The sequence below is a fragment of the Corvus kubaryi genome, unplaced genomic scaffold (genome assembly GCF_017639235.1).
Source record: "Corvus kubaryi isolate FWS band 111438036 unplaced genomic scaffold, C.kubaryi_AGA036_p1.0 37398, whole genome shotgun sequence".
Taxonomy (NCBI): Eukaryota; Metazoa; Chordata; class Aves; order Passeriformes; family Corvidae; genus Corvus; species Corvus kubaryi.
The window spans coordinates 6,723,381-6,746,415 of record NW_024581137.1 but is presented as its reverse complement, the minus strand read 5'-3'; the positions used below and the strand labels follow the sequence as shown (position 1 = coordinate 6,746,415).

General features: G+C 40.1%; 1 protein-coding gene across 10 annotated transcripts in view; it reads right to left on the bottom strand.

Annotated features, from left to right (window-relative positions):
* Positions 1 to 23,035, bottom strand: part of HECW1 (HECT, C2 and WW domain containing E3 ubiquitin protein ligase 1) — a 266,897-nt gene that overhangs the window by 172,359 nt on the left and 71,503 nt on the right. For 9 of the 10 annotated variants that reach the window (XM_042043488.1, XM_042043484.1, XM_042043482.1 and 6 more), the window contains one exon: positions 7,743 to 8,067. In XM_042043488.1, coding sequence (XP_041899422.1) covers positions 7,743 to 8,067 — 325 coding nt within the window. Of the gene's footprint in view, positions 1 to 7,742; positions 8,068 to 23,035 lie in introns of those variants that run through there. The other variant, XM_042043491.1, reaches the window with a different exon arrangement.

Here is a 23,035-nt window from a genome sequence, read left to right as displayed (position 1 = left end):
GAGGAAACTGTAAGCACCCCTTAGCAAGGACGTCCCTTCCGGGACTACGCTTGCTAACCTATGACACCCTTAGATGTGTGATGGCACCACACAGCTGTCAGTGTTACTTCAGCTATGCCCGTCCCAACTACAGGCTTCTCCTTTAAAGCACCTGCACTTCCAGATTTATTCTTAACCCTGCAGCAGGGGCACCACATTTGGGTCTCAGTACAGCAACAGCTCTACTTCAGCTATGCATTGCACAAACATATTCACAAGTAATGACATCCAGTTTGCACACAGAACTGAAGATGGGAGGGAGGAATCCAAACAAGGATATTGAAAAAGTGAAGATATCCAATGTGTGGTAAGGTACAAAATATTAAAAACAAAATTGTTTTTAATATGACAACAGTTCCAAAGTTCTCACAATGGAAGCCTCCCCATTTACTACAGTGCAATTTGGAAAATGAAGATTAGGACAAAGCAGCGCACCCATGAAATTTGCAAGAAAATTTTAAAATAAGAGATGCTGCAGGCCCAAGGCAATATGAAGACAAGATATAAAGGGACATTGGAAGATCTGAAATGTGAACAAGGATGACATTTTTCCAGGTTAACAATGTTCATTAAATATGGGGGAAATAATTTGCAGTATTTGAAAAATGGATTTACAGAAATGTTAAAAGACATAACAGCAGACAGTAAATTAGACAGGAGCTTGTAATCTGATAAAGCAGTAAAAAAAAAAAAATCCAAATGCAACTCAGATGTGTACACTGAAGCACCACCGTGCAAAGAATCTCTTGAGAATCTGGATTGATTTTATCTGAAAAATGGTGTTCAGTTATAAACTTATTACAAAGTGAAAGATTTCCAGTGAAGAAAAAAAATGTCTTTAGGGCTGGAGAGATCAATGGATGAGCAAGATTACAAAAGCTAAATGCATACACAGTCATTACAGTAGTTGTAGAAGGCAGCATGGGAATATTCCTGTGTTATGAGCAGTGCAATGTAAGTGTTATAAACACTAAGGAATGGGAAGGATTTAGTTCTAAACCAGAAAACTAAGAGAAGAAAAACATATGCTGAACCTCCAAAATCCACATGGCTGGCTTGACAACCTCTCCAAAACAAATCTTTCTGCTTTAAGCCTTATCCTGCCAAGAATTTTGTATTTGTTCTGTCCACTGTTTACACCATGATTGATTTTATCCAGTCAATGGTCTGAGCTTGCTGCATGGAATACGCTTCTTTTGAAGGATTGAGGCCAAAACCTGGGATTTGGTGCACCAATATCCCCCACTAACTGATTTCTTCAGAAATATTTTAGTAGGTGATCATTACTGAGTTCACTGTAAGTCTGGGCTATTCAGCAATATCGGCAGTTTTATCCACGGGCATAAGGACCCTAGAAATCACTGAGAAGGCATGAGGATGCAGTACTCCCCGTCTGCATTATTTCCGTCTCCTGATATTCAGCATGAATAGTTGCAGTGGAAAACTGTTCTACCCATTCACCTAGAAAGATGTTCATAAGAGCTGTTATTTTATGGAGAAGTAATACACGAAAATGGGAATCCTTTAGCACACAGTAAACACCTCTACCACATATTAAATATCTTTGAGGAAAAGAACTGGCAGTCTGCAGGCTTCTTTACTATGAGCTCCCTAAAAGACCATAAAGCACACCACTACTACACTAACCACTCTGCAGAAGGTTTTTGGTGCATTGCTACTACCAACATTAACACAAATGACAGCACTTGGAAGCACTGAAAGGGAAGGTATGTTAGAAGCCATACATGTTGGGAATATTCAAAGACCCTTGCATTTAAACGTTGACTGCATCTACTTGTAAAGGGGTGAATCAGATGCAAAAGCTAACTGTGTTCATGTCACACTTGCTGGGTCTGTAAAACAGCATATCCAGGTTTTGTCTGGCTGAAGTGGCTCACCAGATACAGAACTGGGAAAGGCAAAAAGTGACTCAGCCTGATAAATCACTCTCACTGGAACAAAAAGCAGCCAGGTGAAGGTGAGCCAGGTTGGAACAAAGAACTGATATCGCTGCAGTAATATATCTGCCAAAGGCCTGTGATACCTGCTCCTCTGACACTTTTTGTTCCTGATATAAATAGCGCTGTGCCTCGTGAAAGCTGCCTGGCCACCTCTGTTGATGTTTCACAGAGGGAGCAGAATTGCAGATGTCCAACAAAGCTTAACTTGCTGAGTTGATCACAGCCAGCCATGGTTGCCATCCCCAGCCTGGTGACAGACCCAACTACAAGATGACCTACTGAGGAGGAGCCCTAAGACCACAGTGAGATTCTCTTCCAAAGGCCATAAAAGGATTGGAAAAGTGGGTAACCCCAGGACACAACATCAACAAAATTCACTCTAAGCAGGCACATTGTAAAGAGTTTTGTTTTACAGATGGCGGTAGCTGAAGCAGAGAGGTGGAGCAACCATCCAAAAACGGAGAGAGAGCCTAAGTCGGGGATTAGACCTATAACAAAGACACCCACAACCCCACCCTTATACGAACATTGCTGTTTCTAACATTTTACATTTCTGCTGGCAACATTAACATGCTTTCTGCTTGTATGCATTCAATGTTTGGTAAAATAACTGCACAAACAAGTTCTGGTCCAAGTCTGACGGCAGGAAATGTACATTTTTCCACTTGTCTCAGTGGGTAGAATAGCAACACAGGCCATTTAAGCCTGAGAGTATTTAAAAATCAACCCAGAGAGTATTTAAACAAATGTTTAAATGTCTATTAAGCAATAGTTATTAGATTGGTCAGGTTGTGGGGAATTGCCTTTTTGGGGCAGAAATAACACCACAAGATGAAACAGAGGAGGAAAAAAGTTTTGAAGTTAAACTTTAGTCACTAATCAGGTGAAGACATTTCTACTTACATAAATTTGAGAAGAACTACTCTGGAAAAAGCCAGATATGGGCAAGATATTGGATTTGTGTACGAAGACATTTTTAATAAATAGCCTTTAGTAATATTTTGCTTTCATGTAAGGAAATGTTGAAAGAAAGAAAGCCTACTTCATATGGGTAAGAAAAGTATAATGTTAGCCCTGATAAACCCCTAACATCAGTGTGCACAGACACTGGAGCAAATGATTTTTTTGAAAGTCTGCTTTAAACATTTCTCATTAGTTCCTTTACATCAGATACCGAGGTGATGACAGAAGTGAAATCTAGTAGCAGCTAAAATGCCACTGCAGTAATTATAAGATAGCTCTTTATCTACAGGCAGCTGCCAGCAGTCCATATTAATTTATCTAAAGGGGCTTCATACTGTAGCAAATAGCAACAGCAAATGAGATAAGAGAGAAAGAGAAAGCCTTGAGATAAGTAACTGCAAATATTCCAGCTGCCTCACACTAGCCATTAAATGAGAGTCCTTACTTAAAAAAATATACCCTTTCTTCATTATTCATAACTTTATTTTAGTTTAATTTTTGTCCCCAATGGGCCTTTTCTTTACAAATAGCTTTTCTGCATAGAAAACTTAAATTACAGAGACTTTTAAATAGCAACAGAGCTTTGTTATGTTCAAATTTCTTAGAGAACTCTTTTTGAGTGTTTACACATATTTTTGATTGTGGGTCTCTTTCTGAAAAACTGCTGAATGTTCATAATACTGTAATTCTCTTGAGGGAAGACAAACACACATTTCAGATGAGTTGTTATAGAATGTAGAGGTTTCTCTGCATTGCTCAGAGCTGATAGATAGTATATAAGAGGGGAAGTTAGAGCATCTCTAGAGTTCCAGCTTAGCAGGAATGAAACGTAATTCCTATTCCTGAAGGCACAGTATGTGTTAAGAAATGCTTGTTTTCCCAATTTACATTTTTTTTTGTCATCTTTCCACGGCTAATCTTAAAATGTGCTGAAGGAATAATATCTATATTTTAAGAGAGTCAACATTTACTATTCTCCCTTCAACTAGGGAGTTTTTCTATGGCCCTTCATGAAAATCATGTACGTGTGCATGGATGTTTTCAGGAAGCTTCAGGATGGATACTATTTTTTGCCATGAGAGACCTGACCACCATTTTCTACATTGTTTTATGAGAGACTGACTGGCTGCTTAGTCCATTTCCTGAGACCATGAGCAAATCCTAGTAACTTCTCATAACCAGTACTAAATCCAGCTCTTACCTGCATCTGCAAAGACTGTTTTGTTTCCCAGCTGGCCATCCTAAGGAATGCATAAATGGATTGAAGGGGAGAAGAACAGGTATCTTGTGATAAAAGGAGCTGTGGCTCTTCACAAGAGCAGCCAGCAGACAGAACTTCCACACAGGGTGGACTCCGTCTTTCAGGCTACTTTAACTTTTGAATAGCATCCCAAAATGTCCCACAGTATGAAAACATATAGGACACATGATTTCTGCTCTTTCTTTTTTTTGGAAACCCTTTATATTATCTCTATTTCCCCAGACTTAGAATACCATTACTCTGAAGTCTGCAATTTATTGGGTATCATCAAAATTTTAGTGATGGCAGGAGTGGTGAAAACAGAGTAAGTTTTATGCATTTCAAAACCAACACTCATACAAAATTATTTGGAGATATGTCCTAGAATACTACAATGGCAACGATTAAACTCCTACAATGTGAGAACTGCCTTCTGTTCTGCTTCTGCATAGCCCCTTCCTGGGATACTCCCACAAGACAAATAACAAATACCAACTCCAATGCTCCCAACACCAAGGCTTAAAGAAAATCCACAACACACTGCCTGATATCCTAAGGATGAAAATAATTTCCCAGTTCTCATGACTCTCCACAATACTACATTAAAACCTTTCAGCTCCAATTTCACCAACCCAATCACAGAAAGGATTGGGCTGTATCCACAAGCTGGATTGAGACACACTAGAATGACCAGCAGCATCGCAACAGTTAACAGAGTTGCCATACAAGTGATAATAATAGGCTTCAACACTAATCCTCTCCCGAGCAGAGTGGGAAAAGCTCATAGTTTCTTTGGTTCTCTTGTTCCAGTCTGGCTGCTAATTCAAAACACAGTTATAGATCAGTTTACATTGTGAAGGTCATATCCACAAGGCCAGGAACATTCCCTCTCTAAACAGGAATGCAGACTCACCAAATCTGTGCAAATGCAGACACAAATCTAAACCATTAGGGATGTCTGGATCTCCCGCCCCTACGAACTGGTCACAAACAGAAGGCATCAGTGTTTTATTTCAGGTCAGAAGGGTGCTTTGTACTGACCCTTCCAACTGTCCCTACTTTGTCACCATCAGACTGTGCTGTCATACAGCCACACAAACTCGATTCTGTCCTGATGAAACTAAACTGAAAGATGCACTACAGCAACTCAAGGGCATTCAGTTTGTCAGACTGAACTGTTCTAACTCAAGCCCTCAAAACACCTTCATCAGATGTTTGCTTCTACAGGCCCATTCCTACTGGTTCGCCCTACTTTGTAAATGTGGACACAGCCACAATGCCAGTTACCTTCACAGATTCTGAGTGTTTTCCGTGTCAAACAAACACTAAAACCCAAGTGATCTTCACAGTCTTCCATGTTCTTTAAAGGGAACCAAACCAAAGCTCATCTTACATGATATTTGGGGGGGGGGGGCATGAGGGGGAAGAGGGGAAGGGAAGAGAAAAAAGCAAATGAGGGATGCTGTTGTCTGCTGTTTCCTCAGTTATTTATAGTGGGAACCTGAGAGAGTGGAGACAAAACACCTTCAAAGACATCAAGGATCAGCTACTGGTTTCTTGGGGACTTGACACACTATTTATTTTTCATTTGGCAGCGGCATTCCTTGGAACAAGCCATTGACTGTTGTCATAAACAACTGGTATTCAGCCAGCAGGATCAAGGATACACTTCAAAATTTGCCCCTACAATTTACTGGGGTGTCTGGGGCAATGTATCCTGTTTGATATGGTAAATTAAGCAGGAGTACCAGGGTGTATTTTTATTTTGTCCAGTTAAATTTCTATGTATTCATGTTAACTATCAAAAAAAATTAAGAGTGTGTCTTCACAGCCCTGGATGCAATGCCCAAGCTGTAAAACCTGGCTGAACGAGCTCAGTCAGTGTGAAACAGCCCTATGCACTTTCTGTTGACTTCAGACCTCCAGAAGGAATGCTTTGCCTCTATCCACTGAGGCAACAATTCACGAGTTGCCTGCACTACTGCAGAGCAGGCATACAGTATTTCTTAGTGCCCAGTACTGGGGGCTGCTGTGTCTTGTCATCTATTCCAGCAAAACATTCCACTTCAAACTTAACTGTAAACATAAGTAATTTTCTGTTAAGGCCGAAGAACCAGACTGATTTCGAGGCATCTGTTTTAAATCCAGTCTGTTTCTTTCCTAAAGGATTTGCATTTCAGAAACCTACTTGTATTTTCAAAGCAGGACATTTTATGAGGTTACTCATGGGAACAAGTACTGCAACCCGGCTTATTGTAACCTCCACTTCTTTCCCTCCATGTCCTAAATAGCCACCCTTGTGTATCCCTTTGTACAATCTCTCCAATACCCTGCACTTATTTTCCAATGCGTAACACCTTGCCACCATATTTCTTCTACATGCTCAGACCTATTATCTAGTACTTTCTCACATATCCCCTATGTCACCAACATCTGTGTTCCCAATATCTTCAGTATGTGAAGCCAAGCCATTTGGTTTTATCCACTAAAGCACTTAAGTAACACTGTGGCTGCCTACAATGTCCCCTATGCCTGCTCCGAAAGCTCATCTCACAACATCATATGCTTTATCTGGTTTCAGTTGTTTGTCTGGGCAAGATGAAACAGTGCTATTAGAACTAAAATATCTGCTTAGTGCTAGGCACACCTTCCAAATAGACAAGGAAAGTGATTTACCAACATTTCCCTTTCTGGGGGCACCAGTTCTTTATGAAGTTGCTGGTTTTCAAGACACATGTAAGAACTTCACATTTTTAAGACCCCTAATAGACAGAGAAATGCATCTGAAACTGATCCACCATGTTCAAAATTTACCAGAAAGCAACGAGCTAACATAAAGTCCAGTCTCAGCAGCAGGACTATTTCCATAGGAACCAAACCAGGTTAAGAAAAGCTAATTTTATACTGAAGTGAAGCAATCAGGTAAAAGCCGATTGAAACCATTTCTTATTACTCTTATGTGGGGCTGGATTTACTAGATGGAGTTGCCAAAAATATGCTAATGTACATGGCTCAATATAACTTCCAATACACAATAAAAGGGAAAAAAAGCAAAACTTTCTGGGACAAGTTCAGACTGTCTCAGTCTATAATTATTGTTCATATCAAAATATCCTGTGGCTATAGAGAAAAAAGCATTCTTACAAGGTTTTTAAATGATTCATATTCTTGACTTGTAAAACCTCTCATCTGTCACAGATTACTCAAGGACTCTCAAGAGGAAAACCTGAAAATATTATTCTGTCTTGATACAGGAGGTATTTTCCCAACATCCAAATGGCTTTAAAATGAATTTATCTTGAAATGTCAAGAAACCATCAACAGAAAGCCTTGTATCTTTGCTGAAGAAAAAGTGAGTGCAAGGACTGCAACCAGTAATTCAGGAGCAGAAAAAATTCTTGTCATATATAAACCCACTTTAAGACTACACTTAAGGGAGCTGTATCAGCTCACTGCTATCCATAGCCCGTATTACCCTAATGCCTACAACTAAGAAAAGCGGCAAGAAACCCAAAGGGGAAGGGGTAACAGGAACTTACCTATGAGATACATGCCAATCCAGTCCCCTGCATCCACTTCCTCTTTTATATCCCAGTATATCACTAGGTCCTGTGAATGCCCGATGGAGTAGTAGGAGCTGCTGACCATCAGGGTGGACCGGCTGTCTGAAGTGACAAGGTCTGTGTCACTGGTAGACCTAGGAATGGTGACCGTCTCATGGGAATTGTTCCTGATGTCCACGTTATGGAACTGGTCAGGGTTATAACTGTATCTGAGAGGCTCTTTGCACCGGCGCCGATTTTGTGAGTTCCTAGATGGAGATGCCATGGCTGCCAGGCCTAGGAACCTGTTTTGGTACAGATTCTGTGGAAAAAAAAAAAAGAAAGGATAGTATTTACAGTGTTATTAATTTTTCAGCGATATCAGAGTTCAGGAGAAGTAGTAAGTTATAGCAAGAAAGTAGCAGATTTTTTTCCATTTGTCATTGCAAAAATGCGACACGAAAAGAGGCAGCAGGAACAGTGCTAACTCAACTCTTACTCTGTAACTCTTACTGTGAAAACAAGTGTAAGAGCAAGCCTTGCACCACCAAGCTCAGCCACAACTGAGCTTGGCAGTGTGAGGAAGTTTATAGGAGCTGGCTTCCTCCATGGCACACACCCAGACACAAACATCGTGACTATCGAACTGCCAGAGAGCCACCCTCTTTTAATGTCATGAGATAGTCTGCTCACTTTTGAGACCTGGAGTTAAGTGTTAGCCCCAGTATTTCCTGTTACATTTGCAGGGGAACCCTTAAGGTGCAGTCACCCTAGAGACCATATTCCATCTGGAGGGACTGGTTAGCAGGGAGTAAGAGCTGTTCCTCCCTGCTGGGTATCTGAAGAGTGAATGCCATGAAAACGGAGTTAACCCTGCTACAAAAATAGAGATGTCTTCACAGAAGTATAAATACAAACTAAGTGTTGCAGTGCCCCTCTGATAGTTTCCAATGCTATAGTACGGATCTGTTTTTTGCAGCAGATTGTGAGATACTAAGCTCTCCCTGCTCAGGTAGGAATTTATGAATGTGCCAGACAATTAATGGCAATTGAGAAGGTTACTGCAGAGTAGTCATCATCCTAACAGTTGAAAAATATTTTAATTTCAACCTACCCTTCCTCAAGGCAAGCTGAGTGACTTGTACAAAATGTGTCCTGGTGCACAAGTTAAGAGCTTTTGTCAGATGGAGAATGCTTAAGTTATGACTGGGTTAAATTCTGATGTGAAGACATTGTCTGATACTGATCAAAATACTGGTTATTCCTGACTTCTGTATTGCTTGTTTTGCCATTTTCCTTCCCAGCTTTCCCTCTTCTCTCCATGCAGCTCTGCTATTTCAATCACTCAACTTTTCACTATTCATTAGCCTTCCATTATCCGTCTGTTGCCAACCATGCTGTCAAGTCTGTTAGATACAAAACCAGACAGCTTTCCAGTATGCTATGACATCCTTTTCACATGATCAGAAGTCAAATGGTCCTTTTGAACTCAAACAAATTAAGCGACAGAAAAGCATAGCTCCTTTGTCCAGCCAAGCAGTTATTTAACACTGTCGTTATTAAGGCTATGGTAGCACAGAAGAACAGTAAGTCCTGAAAAAAACCCCAGTATTTTCTTTATTAATACTGTTTTGGGAGGAATAATTAAGTGACCTATTATTGTGTCTTAGGATTCTGTTGCACAAAAACTGTACAGAGAGCAAAAAAATTCAGCTGGCATTTTTGCACCCCTAGAATATGCTGTCACTTTGCAAACACTGCCCGACAATGCTTACAATCCCCTGACCCAAATCCTCACTTACTGCATTAAACAGGGTTTATAAGCAAAAATAGCCCTAGCGGGAATGCCACACCTTATAGTATGTGCTGCAAGACTGAAGCTAACAATGCAAAAGGTATTTTTTTGTCTACTACAGGAAGGGGGAAGGCGGAAGGGGGAAAGGGGAAGGGGGGAGGGGGAAGGGAAGGGAAGGGAAGGGAAGGGAAGGGAAGGGAAGGGAAGGACATGGTGCTGCATTTACTGTGCATCTCATCATGTCTTTTATTTTGCTACTTCTTTTCTTACATTTATTCACTGTTTGGAAAGAGAGTTCACATCACAGTATAAAGACCAAAATACCATGTAAACAGAAAATGCATCTTTTTTTATCAAGAAACATGCTGTGAACATTTTCTAATCTGGAATGCACAAGCGGGCACACAAACTATCACACTCTAGTCAGTAATTTTAAATTGTTGGTAGTTTCTGTCACTTAGCAAAGAAGGCATTTGCTGTCATGACAGTATCTGACATAACTAGAATTGGTTTTATAATTGTGAGATATCAATGTAATGAACTTGAAGTTCACTCTTCTGGATTAGTCTGTATCATTAACATGGGTTCCTTTGCTCACAGCGCTACCCAAAAGCTACTTCAGTTCAAAGGCAGACGTTTTATTTCTGGTGACAAATTACTCTAGGGAATAGTGGTTCTGCAGATACTTTCATTTTTGAATGTTAATAGATGTAGAGTATTAATTAACTGCATACCTTAAAATTAAATTAGACTAAAACATTTATTTTTTCAGCTTCAGCATGACTTCAAGCAGTTTTAATGAAAATGGTATATCTGTCACTATGTTTTAATTCTGTAAGTTCCTGTTTTCCTGTATGTTGAGGGAACAAATGGCATAATTTTTAAGCAACCCAGAAGGCCAAATTCTCCACAAATCCAAGTCTCTTGTATTTCCAGAAAATCCCCAAACTGAAAAAAACCCCAAATGAAAGAAACAATAGTCATACATAATTATCTGAATTAAATAAAGGCATCAAAATACAAGCATGGCTGTATGAGTAAGTAGAGGTTAGGTAAAATAGTTATTCCACATTTTATTACCAGATTGTCATGCTTTCCATGTAACTATCTAAAGCCCCCAAGCTCTGGTGATAGAGTCCCAGCCAGGGTGAGACAGCTTAAAAAACTGCAAAGACATTCTCTTGATGTCTTGTGAAAGCAATCTGGTCCATCATGGATACATAATATATTAAAAAAATTGTATCTATTTTAGCGGTGTAAGATTAATATTTACTCAATCCTCTTGCAGAGGTGTGTACACTACACACACTACACTAAACACTCATTTCTAATATAGAGTGTAAATTATAAAGCAAGAGCAAAGAAAGGCCAAATGTTGGTTGTCAACAAACAACTCTTCATTCCTGCCTCAAAACAGTCATTCTACAGCTGCTTCTACAGTCAGTCCTTCCAGGGGAGTTTCCACCCAGGGACTCTCTAGACAAAATGACCTCCAGGCTTCGCTTTCCCACTCACTCCCCTTACTGCTGATTTTCAAAGAGCTCTGGAAAGCTTTGTCTCTAAAGATCTACCAGCTACATGAAAGTCCTGCCTAAAATCAGATATTTGGAGGATTATCTGTGAGCAACACTTTGCCTCTTATTCATCTCACTTAGTCCATCTAATGCAAACACCAGAAAAATTAATGGAAGTTTTTTTTTTTCCTCCTATATAAATCCAACTGGAATCACTAACAGGGGAAGTAGGAAGGAGCAGCCCAAAGGAAATGACAGATGAGTTCTGATTGCAAAGAAAACTGACTTCAAAAATATACACGTAGAAAACCCGTAAACAGTAAATACCAAGAAAAAAAATTTCACAGTTTCTTCCCACATTCTCTCCATTTCTCACTCACACCTCTCTCCCTTCCCGATTGCTGTTTGGCACTCAGAAAGCAGAGAGCTGTTGCCACCAGTGCCTTTTTCCTCACCACCTGAAAAAAATGTACCATCAATGGTACTTGTCTCCGTCTTTGAGACAAGAAGAATCCTCTGCTTGAGAGGCTTCACAATATTACTGCTAGCTGAATTTCACCACAGGATTTAGAGCTGCCATGGAAGCTTCCCCTGAAAGTCTGTAGGGTTTAATATTAGGGATTTTTTCTTTTTCTTTTTTTTTTTTTTTTCTTTTATTTGGGATTATTTTAAATCATGCTAACAAAGTCCATGATGCTTTAGCAAAAAGAGGTAGATCTCAGCTAAACATCTGCACGGATCCAGCTCTGTTCTCTATTCAGACAATTAAGAGTTGTCTTCCAGAAACTTGGACTGATACCATTTACCTCCAATTGCTGGAAGATGGATTTGTGCAGGTCCGGATGGTGGTACAATGGACTTTTATTGCTCATATCAAAGACAGAATATGACTGAAACACAACCCATCACTGGAGCCCTGGCAGATGAATAAATTGAAGAGAACAAGGTGACAATATTAGTCACCATGACAGCAGGCTCAGAGTAGTCACTCAGATGTCTGCAAGCATCATTGGCAACCCAAATTTCAAGGGCAAGTACTGAGAAAGACAACGAGATAGCTTTCTGTGATGGGAAGCTTGGGACACAGCACATTTATCCATATGAAAATTTAATATGCCAGCAGTCAAGTCTGATATCATAGGGAAATCAGGTGCGGAGTCAGTCTCTTGGTTGCTCCACCAGAAATTAAGGCCCTCCTGATAAGCTTTTAGCTGTCATTTGCAAGGCTTATGTGTTTTTTAAAGACAAGAAGGAGCTAAGACAGGTTTAAAAGTAAAAACTTAGGGCAGTCTGGAGCAAGTGATAAATTATCTCAGCAGAACTCTTTGGACCAGCTTTCAAAAAGGTAAGATCATGTGTGTCAACAAGGATATTGTACTAACAGAACAGTAAGTAAGGTGGTAACAGCCCCTATGAAAGATTTGGTTGGCTGGATGAGAGACAACCTAAAAAGATTTTAAAAACTTACTCATAACCCAGGTATGCCCCAGGGCAAAAACCTGAGGCTGGGCCAGAAAGACAAGTAGGAAAACAACAGTGCCTACAGTCATCAAAAGATGATGTGATGGGAATCTGCAAGCCAGAGCTTTGAGGCAGATCCCTAACTTGAAGGTGAGGCGGCTGAAAGGGCTTCCAGCATGTAAAACTGTTTTATTAGAGCTTAAATTTTAATCGGGTAAATTCTGAAGGACAGGAAACACACCTCTGTTGCGTGGAAGAGTAAAAGAACTGGGGGAAAGCAGAAATATATGATAATGAATCTTGCTGCTGCTCCTTACAGGGCAGGACTTTCTCCTCCAGCCTTGCTCTCAACTCAGCAAAGTGAAATCTTTCCTCAGAGCAAACTCTCTCACTTTCCATAGCCCTGAATACTTATTGTACAGTACAATTGCAGTACAATTGACTACACAAAATGCAAGGCAATGCAGAGGTAAGAAGGAACACAGTTCCAAAGTAAGCTGTAAGCAAGGCTACAGCTTCAGCTATCATAACCACCTCCCATCAACCTACTGCCACCTATCTCAGCTATTTATCATCCTGTGAGAAAAAAATCCCTTTGGATATTTGAATTTTGGAAGAATTGTTAATATAATGCTTGGGAGAAAATGAATTTTTAAAGCATAGCTTATACTACAAATCCAGTAAACAAGGACTTAGAGTGAAAAATGCTATGCAAAGTCCTCTCCATACCATCCAGTATCTGACTTGCTGTAAACATAAGACCCAACATGAAAGTCATGAAGCTAGGGATTGGAGAATACCATGAATCCAAAGGATTTGGAGAGCACAGAGAACTTCATAGCATTGGTCCATTTATTTTAGAGGCACAGGAATGGCTTCTTAGTGCTCCAAATGAATCTCTTAATAGCCCAAAGGAGCGGCAGGCTTACACGGTCTACTGACACCCTCTTCCCTGCAAGATATTACAGAGCACATAGGTGAAACTGCTGCTCTTGGGAAGGCTGAAAAGATTTCAGAGGAGTGCATGCCATAGAAACACTAGAGAACTTTAAGAGCATTTGTCTCAATATTGCACATTGATGGCACAATACATATATATATTTATGCCTATAATGACCACTAATCGGAAATCAAAGCCATTATACATCAGCAGCGGGGCAAGTGGATGTTATTAGGCAGTTCATTTTTCCATTTTGTGACCTTTGTGCATTTCCAGTCCAGCTGTACTGCTATGTTAATGTATCCTCTTACATTTAACTTTGCTTCAGTGATGTGCAAATCAGTGCAAAAAAGAATCAGAATGAAAGAGCTGGCCTCAAGGTCAACCTGGCAAGGTTTGGTGCAGGTGGGTGGGATTGACTCCTGATGCAGGCCCTATTAGTCGTAAGGCAGAAAAAGCGGCAGCACAGTAATGAGGGTACTCTTACCATCTACAGAGCAAAAGCACAATAAAGAGCAGTCCATATTTTCTGAGAGCACTTAAACAATCTCCAGGGGACAAGAAGATAGAAGCTGGAATATGGGGCAATGATTGGAGGGAAATTCTTGGGGTTCAGAAAAAGGAAGAAAATTAATAATGCTTTTTTCTTCTCTTTCTGAAAGTACTACAAAAGATTTAATGCCTGATGAACCCAAGAGAGTGAGCTAAAAGACACACACATCACATTAGGATTTGTACTCCTGTAAGTATATAAACCAAACAATTTTCTGAAAAACAACAACAACAAAAAAGACATTTTACCAGTTTTACATGAGCTCACTCCAAATTTCTTCACTTTATGTCTAACTAAGAGCAATTAACAATCTTACGTTCAAGACATTTGCACTGAATCAGTGATAATCCACTCACAGTTCACTACATTAAGTACTAGGAAGTTTCTGCAATGGAATGCAACTAAGTACAAAATTAATTTCTTATTTTCTGCTAAATCAGAAGCAGCAAAACCAGTCTCGTCTCAGCAGTTTGGCACAGCAGGGGATGAGAAACAGCCATCAGACCTACCTGTTACAGAAAACAGATCTAAAAACACTGCCAACATTTTTAAAGGACATATTCAGGCACACAAGAACAGGTAAATATGCAATATGGCTTGAATATAAAATCTCAAAAAGATAATTGTAAGGAAATTAGAAAAGGGTCAACATGATAATATCTTTAATCAAGATAACATTACACAGCTTCACTCTGTTCTTTCCACACTACAAAATGAAATAAATAAGCTTAGGATCTACTCATATGCTACTATCAAATACTCTGAAGTCCACAATGCTCACCTTTGTTCATGCTTTATGATGCACATAATAGGAAATTTTTATTTTTTACTTGGTTGGTTTTAAACACCAGAAGCAGGCAAAGTCTGCAGCAGTACCAGACAAAGGAAGGACAGTGACTACCTCTCAATAGGTGCAAGATTAAGCATTCGTACATAGCACAACATACGCCTCTTACCGAGCATCCTCATGTCCACAAAGGCCAGTGTGGACTACACCAGATTCACAGATACACAAGTCCTAGTGACTGTGGTGCCAAAGACTAAAAACCTCAATTCTTCATTATTTCAAGCCCAAGGACAATATTTATGGACAACAATCATGGCAGGAAGAAACCCAAACATTCTGTACCAGGCACGAGTATTGGTTTCGTCCACCTTTTAAAGTAAAGAAGCACCACTCTAAGAAGAGGATTGTCTCAAAAAACCTGTGTGCCCCACACTGGTCTCTTTAGAAATCATCACTGCATTTATGAGGTCCACTGCAAAGCTGGACTCTGCTGGCCTCCCAGGAACAGTACTTAATCCAAGGGGCTTTCAGAAAGGAGGTTAAGAACAGGAATGCTCTTCTCTGTTACAGGCTAAAAACATTGCTGCTCTTCTGTGAGGTGATCCACTGATACTCCTACTGAGAAGCCCCAGCCATGCTGGATGTCCTGTTTCAGGTTCTGCACAGCACATAATAACAGTCCTCTCTTACCTGATGGATTTTTATAACCAGTGGCTTCGGTTCTTCAAGTACTTTGTATGAAAAAGATCAATGTCTACAGAGGTCTAAATTCATTCAGCTGAAGTTCTGAGTACTTGAGCCACCCAATTTAGGAATGCAAGACTCCCTGAATACTCAGAGGGAAGGGACAGGCTCCTCATGAAAACAACTGAGACCCAGGTTAGGCTTTCCCAGACAGAATTCAGCTCCACCTCTCTTTCTCCCTTTTTAAGGAGTCAGTGACTGTAGGGATCTTACGTCAGGCATGTTAGGTTAGGTAGGAAGGAGTCAGACCTCTCAAGCTGTAAAATTTTGTATTATATAAAGGTAAGCGGGCAAAGCACTCCTGAGGATGGCAGAAAATGTGTATTCTAAGTACATTAATGGATGTAAAACAGAATCATAAGGGAAATTTAAAAAAACATACTATACTACCTGATTATCTAAGAATAGTCTGATTTTCTAGACAACTGTAAAGTTGCAAACTAGAGGGTACATCCGGAGAATGTCAGAGCACCGAAAATAAAATACTTAGTATAGTGTATGTACTCTATGTACAGCTCTTGTAAGAAATGTAATACCAGTAAATATAGCAGAGGTTTACAGGAAAAGCTGTGAAGACATTCTGCACAAATTAAGAGATTAACAATGAAACAATATAGAGTAAATATGAGTTGCAGAAAGATATCCAGTAATGTACACTGTTTCCCAGAACTGTCAGGTATAGTAATTTCTCAGTCACTGCTCAGAAGCAGTCTGACATTTCCCATATCTCTTCCCCAAAGTTCAGTGACTGGAGGAGTCTTTTTTTGCAGAAAGCACTCTTAATTTCTTATGCCACGTAAGAGTTATAAAAATCCTACCATAGTCTACCATGAACAATGCATTATACCTTCCACTAAGACAACTGTTTTGCTAGAAAACAAGCCTTGTGTGATGTCTGTAGTGTATATTGCTACCAGACAGAAGAAGAAAAGACTTGTCTAACGTATTACACAAGTGTCAGGCATAGCTTATTATGTATAAAACATGCACACACACAAAAAAAGGCAACAGAAAGTAACTGAGCACAGGTATCAAAAGAGAGGTTTTTAACCTCCCTTCAGACACAAGTATAAATCTTTGCAAACAAAAGGTTCATGTGTGTATGTATCAAAGGATTTATCCTGCAGATCTATGCATGTAGCATTCCTACTGCCCACACTTCCCTTTTTGCCTAGACACTGATGTGCAGCACAAGTGGATCCATACCCACACCACAAGACATTCATCACCACGACCTGCAAAGTTTCTGTTGACTCTGTGAGTACTGTCCCCTGAAAGAGCTGTGTGCACTTTCCCTCCTACCTCCCTCTATTCCAAGCTGTTGGCAATGACCCTGTTCTTCTGTGCCATGTCCCTCACATCACAGCCCATGCCATAGGCATATTTCAGGTAACCTTCTTCTCCTCCCCATTCCCTTTTATTCTCAAGGCCTATCTTCTCTTTCTGACTTGTCAATATGATCCTCCCCAACACTTGTAGGTAGGAAGAGACAAGGCACACAGCATCACTTAACATTATGTACCAGCTATAAGAAAGGCACTGGATTAATTTGTGGAGACAATAAACACAAAACCCAGGAGGGCTGGAAGGAGGCTCTTTTCACTCTTGGTTCTTTCCAGCTGCTCATGGTGGCTGACCCCCACTCCATGGCAAAGAGAACATTAAAAATGTCCTACTTCATTCACTGCTGCTAGACTCTGTCATGCTTCTTACCTCCATCTGTATTTCTTTAAGAGTGTAAGTGTTTTGAAGTGTCAGTCTCTTAGCCTCCTCAGGCAGTGAGGCAGGTAGGTACCGTTAGCAGTCTGTCGAGTATTAATGCCTGTATCAACCACTCCTTTGATCTACGAACAACAACAAACCATTACAATAAACCAGTCTTTCAACCCGACGCCAGCTTCAGAGTATGCCCTCAGTTCCATCGTCTCCCTTTCAGTGAGGCCTAGAATATTTCCCGACATTTTAAAATTAATTGGCTACAGAGCTCCTGTTATTACCATATCACCTCCAGACAAATACAGAAATGCCATCCAGTTGAGTGTGCTTGATCCTGCTTATGATAAAATTAAAGGCAAAACTCCCCTTGATTTCAGTGTGGAACAAAGTGACTTTGTAAAGCAAAGAAAAACCCATATAGCTGTCAACAGCTGCAGCTAACAAGGAATAATCCAGACCTAGAAAATAAAGAGTTCATATCTTAACTAAAACACTTTAAACATTTTTATCCATGGACAACCTATTCTGTTGGAAAAGACATCAGACAAACATGAAGAGCAGCAAGCTGCATTTTGGAATACAGATCACAGCAACTACTCTTAGAATGAGATCTCAAAACCTTAAAACAAACATGTAATTTGATGGGTTAGGATTAATTTAAGATACAATTAGTTTAGGCCATGATATCTGAATGTGCTTTTTCCTATGCAATTACAATAATAGGAACCAACTAATTTTTAATTTTTTCTAAGAAAACCATAGCCGTCATTACTGCACATTTTTCTGTCTGATGTCACAGGATGTTAGTGAAAATGACAGAATGAAAACTTCTTGCAAGTACTAAGAGTTTCAATTCCACATTTAAGTATGCTTATTCTCAACAGATTGTCTCCTCATACATGTACACTTTTGGGGAGACTGACAACAAAATATCTGAAGTTTGTTGTTTTTAAAGAAAAATCTATTATGACCAACATTTTGAGGATCAAGAGTCCCTAATTTGCACTGAAGAACAGTAAAGAAAAACTGACGTATGCTAAAGAATGGCACTGATCCAATAGTTTATTCTTGAAAATAATTCTGATACAATAAAAAACGTAATATTAGTGCTTTTGAACCCACGAGGCACAGTTTAAAGGGTGAGATGTCTCTGCTCCTGGACAGGTAAAACCAGCCTCAGACAAGTATCTTCAAACCAGACTGCCACTTACTGTTTCATCTTTATTAAAAGTTGTTTATGTTTTGATTGTATAAATCATAGTAAGCTGCTACTATAATTGTATTCATAAGAAAGCAAAGAAACTGGGAAAACTGCCTAGGGAAAAGTAGTACTTCTGGTATTACAATCTATAGTTGAGGAACAAGATTCAGATTTTACAAAAAAGAACATGTGGTGGCTTTATCTAGGGCCCAAAAAACTCCTACATGAGAGAACAGAAGCTGTGTTCAGGGACTCTGTTTTCCTCTGGATCACCGTAAGACAATTCTGAGCTACAATATCTAAGGTTTCCTGGGGAAATGCTAGCCAAGGCTAGATGAAATGCAGCCTGATTGTTTTCCAGGGGGAAACTATTACAGGCATAAAGCAGATTTTCAAAGCAGAAACCACCCACAACAACTGGAGCAGTCTAGTTCAAGCAGATGAAGAAGAGCAAACTGGTCCAGGCTCCACCAAATAAATATAAATATAGAAGAGAGACAAGCCCTGTGACTACCATCTCCAAAAAATCCTGGAGTTGCACATAGAGATGGGCAAGTCCGGTAGTGCCTGTATGATTTCTGAACTCCACTCATACTGAGTTGGTTGTCAGTACGCCTCCAGCACAATAACTAAATATTACTACGGGGTATCACACAATCATATGTAGGACCTGTATATCTGCTCACGTTACTGCACGAGGTTTTAATTTACTTTTTTCTTCTTTTACTCCAGTTCAAAAAGGTTTCTAGTTCTGTGTTTAAAAGGTCTTGTGAGAGTTTTCAAAGAAGAACATCTGCAAAAGTGATGGGAAATATTCCATTTCACTCTTTCACAGACAAAAGCATGAGAATGGTTCTGAATGAAGGTTTAAACCATAGTTTCATTTAATTTTAATGAGGACCATTAGTTAGACTTAACACTTTTTTGCTGCCATTGAATCATCACAGAAGAAAATTAATTACAGTTTTTAATACTGCACTTAAAGTAAGGCTCAAAGGAGAAATTTTTTGAACCTATTTTTCTAGTAACAAATCCTCTGTCAAGGAAGTGTCCTAAATTCATCAAGGATTAGGTTTTAGGGCATTGCAATGAAAGTCTACAGTTTAATTAATTAGTATTTGTAGACGTCTGCACAAGTAAGCAAGTTGGAAAACTGTTCAGCTCTGCAGGCCTTAAACCTGAATTCTGGAAGCAAGACCCAGACACGCACATCACCCTGCAACAAGGCTGTGGCCATGCGAGCAGCCATGGCCTGCTTGGATGTCTTGCCATGGGAATCAGTTCTGTTCTCCTAAGGACAACAAGAACTTCCTGCTGTCTGATTTTGTGCACAAATCAATGAAATACGCTTTGGTCCACATAGGCTAGTTTAAATTGATGTTATTACTCACTAGATGAAACGCTACTCAACTCTAGACAGTAAAACTGGAATGTCGGTGATGTTAAAACTTGATTTTTGAACAGGCATTTCCATTAGGGGTTCCAAAGCAGTGCAGGAATTCATTTCTGTGTATACGTTGGGTTTGTGTGACCAAGTTTTGGTAGCAGGGGGCTACAGGGGCAACTTCTGTGAGCAGGTGCCAGAGGCTTCCCCTATGCCCAGGAGACAGTGCCAGCTGGCTCCAAGAGGCGTCCATCTCTGGCCAAGGCCAAGCCCACCAACAATGGTGGTAGCACCTCTGGGATAACATTTTTAAGACAGGTAAAAAGTTTCAGCACAAGACAAGACAACAAGAGGGGTGAAAAAAAGTGTCAAACAACTATGCAAACACCAAGATCAGTGAAGAAGGGAAAGGAGGTGCTTCAAGCATCGGAGCAGAGATTCCCCTGAAGCCCAGGATGCAGACCATGGTGAGACAGCTGTGGCCTGGAAGCTCTTGGAGGCCCACAGTGAAGCAGAGATCCACCTGCAGCCCAAGGAGGACCCCAAGCAAAAGCAGGTGGATGCCTGAAGGAGGCTGTGACCCCATGGGAAGCCCACACTGGAGCAGGCTCCTGGTAGGATCTGCAGACCCATGGAGAGAAGAGCCCACCACTGGAGCAAGTTTGCTGGCAGGGCCTGTGACCCTGCAGGGAACTCATACTGGAGCAGTGGAAGGGACCCACACTGGAGCAGTGGAAGGGACCCACACTGGAGCAGCCTGTTCCTGACAGACTGCACCTAGTGAAAGGGACCCATGCTGGAGAAGTTTGTGAACCGCAGACCATGGGAAGAACTCACATTGGAGAAGTTTGGAGAATTGTCTTCTATGGGAGGGACCCCACAGGAGACCCCTTGGTGGAGCAAGGTAAGGAGTCCTCCCCCTGAGGAGGAAGGAGTGGCCGTAAAAACATGCGAAGAACTGGTCACGATCCCAGGGGGAGAAGGTGTTTTTTAGGATTCGGTTTTATTTCTCATTACCTTACTTGACTGCTAATAATTTCATTTCTCTGAGTCAACTCTGATTTTCCCTTGACAGTAATGGGTGAGTGATCTCTCCCCATTCCCATCTCAACACAGGAGCCCTTTGTTACATTTTCTCTCCCCATGTCCAGTTGAGGAGGGGAATGATAGAGAGACTCTGGTGGGCACCTGGCGTCCAGTCAGGGTCAGCCCACCACAGCGTAAGGCCTGCAAACAGATAAAGACACTGATTTAACAAATTCATCACTTGTAACACATTAGCTTAAAAACCGCATACTAATGTTTCTGGTACTTTCTCTCTCAATATCAATGATAAATTAACTTGATTGCTGTATTTTTCTAACCTTTAACCAGAAGCTAAATGTTTGCACTAAAGACATTCAGGTCTAATTCTGAAAGCATTCCTGGAAATAAAAACAAACAGCCCTGTTAGCAGTGGAATTAACGCAGCTGTTTTCCTGCAGAGCTCTATCCTTCATCATCACCAAACCTTTATTGAAATCCCATTTTTTTTCTGTCCATTTCAATGCAAAAAAGCCACCTAAGGCAAAGGTAATGACAATCCCAGAGACCTTCCCAGCTGCTTAAGCAGGTGACAAGCAGCTCTACTTGTCTTTCCTCCAGTCCCAGCCTTGGGTCTCTCTCCTCTTCCCAGCCCCTGAGGCCTGTAGAAACCTAATTATCTGAAAGACTCCTTTCTGTTTCACTTGAAATTAGCCAATGGCTTCAGAAGTAATTAGGTAAGAGACTGACAGACAGAAAGGGCAACCAGAAGTCTGATCAGCCCAGGAAGATAGGCTATAAAAAAATTATACATAGCCTCTACCGACTGAATTGATTACTCACATGAGGGAATTTCCTCCTGTGTAGAGGCCTGCAGAAAGAGGTATTTCAAAGGCCGTTAGAAACACGTAACATAAATCAAATCAAAGGGACTTCAGTGGGAACAGGACCTGATCAAATATGCAACACAACAGTTCTCTCTTTCCAGCTCCCTTCTTCCTAATTAGTATTTTGTCAGAGTTCAGTGTGTTCTCATCCTGGTGGAAAATTTTAGTTACAAATTAAACAAAATATGCTTATATTTTCTGTATGAATTTTCTGACAGATTTCCAGCTTATAGTAAAACCGGTGTGAATTTTTTCTCCCACGTTAAATGTGGCATCAAGTGTATAATTTTTCTTCAAGAAGCAAAGAAATTAATAGAGGTGAAAACTCAGTGTCATGAAAAATGGACTAATTTAAAATGCAAAGTACAAAAAAAATCTCATTTATATTTTTCATTTTTAAATTCCCAATTCAATTAAAGCATATATTCACATAAAGAGTCAGAGATAATGTATTTGACAGAGCTTTCTTGGTGTATTGTAGAATAATTTTTTTCACTATGCAACTAGTCCTGTAAATGGTTTAATATTAATAAAATTAAACATTAATTGACTTTAATTAGACTTTTCTCATATAGAGGCTCAAAAAATAATGGATTTTTTCAGCCAGTTTCTCTGCTTTAAAGAGATGGGCCACATTTTGAGAACATATTTGAGTTTCCCAGTAAAATCAAAATATCTGTGGACATCAAAACCAAAGTATATCCACACATCATGCAAGGGCAAAGCTGCAAAACACTGTGGAAGCAATGTAGGTTCCCAGTATGGAAAACCTGAAAGTTATAAGCATATCTGCATTTTACTGAAAGATTATTTCGGATTTTTTAAAAGTCCATGAGTTTTTAGCTGACAACAGCCAGTACAGCAACCAGAAATTTTAAAGTGGCATTGAAACTCCAAAGGCATACATAATTTCCAATGTCATCAATTTTACCCAGTATGGACAATGGCTTGTGCACATAGGTATGGATCAGTGCAAAGGTGAATTCAGCCTAGGCCTCATCTTGCATGTCTTGGATGGGATGGAAGATGAGGCCTAGGTTGTTTCAAGGTCTGTTAAATTCAACAGACCTTGAAACAACTTCTGTTCCATACTAAATACTTGAAATTAGATGGAAAGCACCATCTTCACAACCTCTCACTTAGGTGATACAGCGGGCAGAACAGCAATCACACTTAAGTGATATAGTGGGCAGAATGGCAATCATAATCAAAGCACTTCCTTTTAAGTGCTCCCTTCCTAATAACCTGGATGATAATATTGGTCAGTCCATGCAGTTTTGTAAAG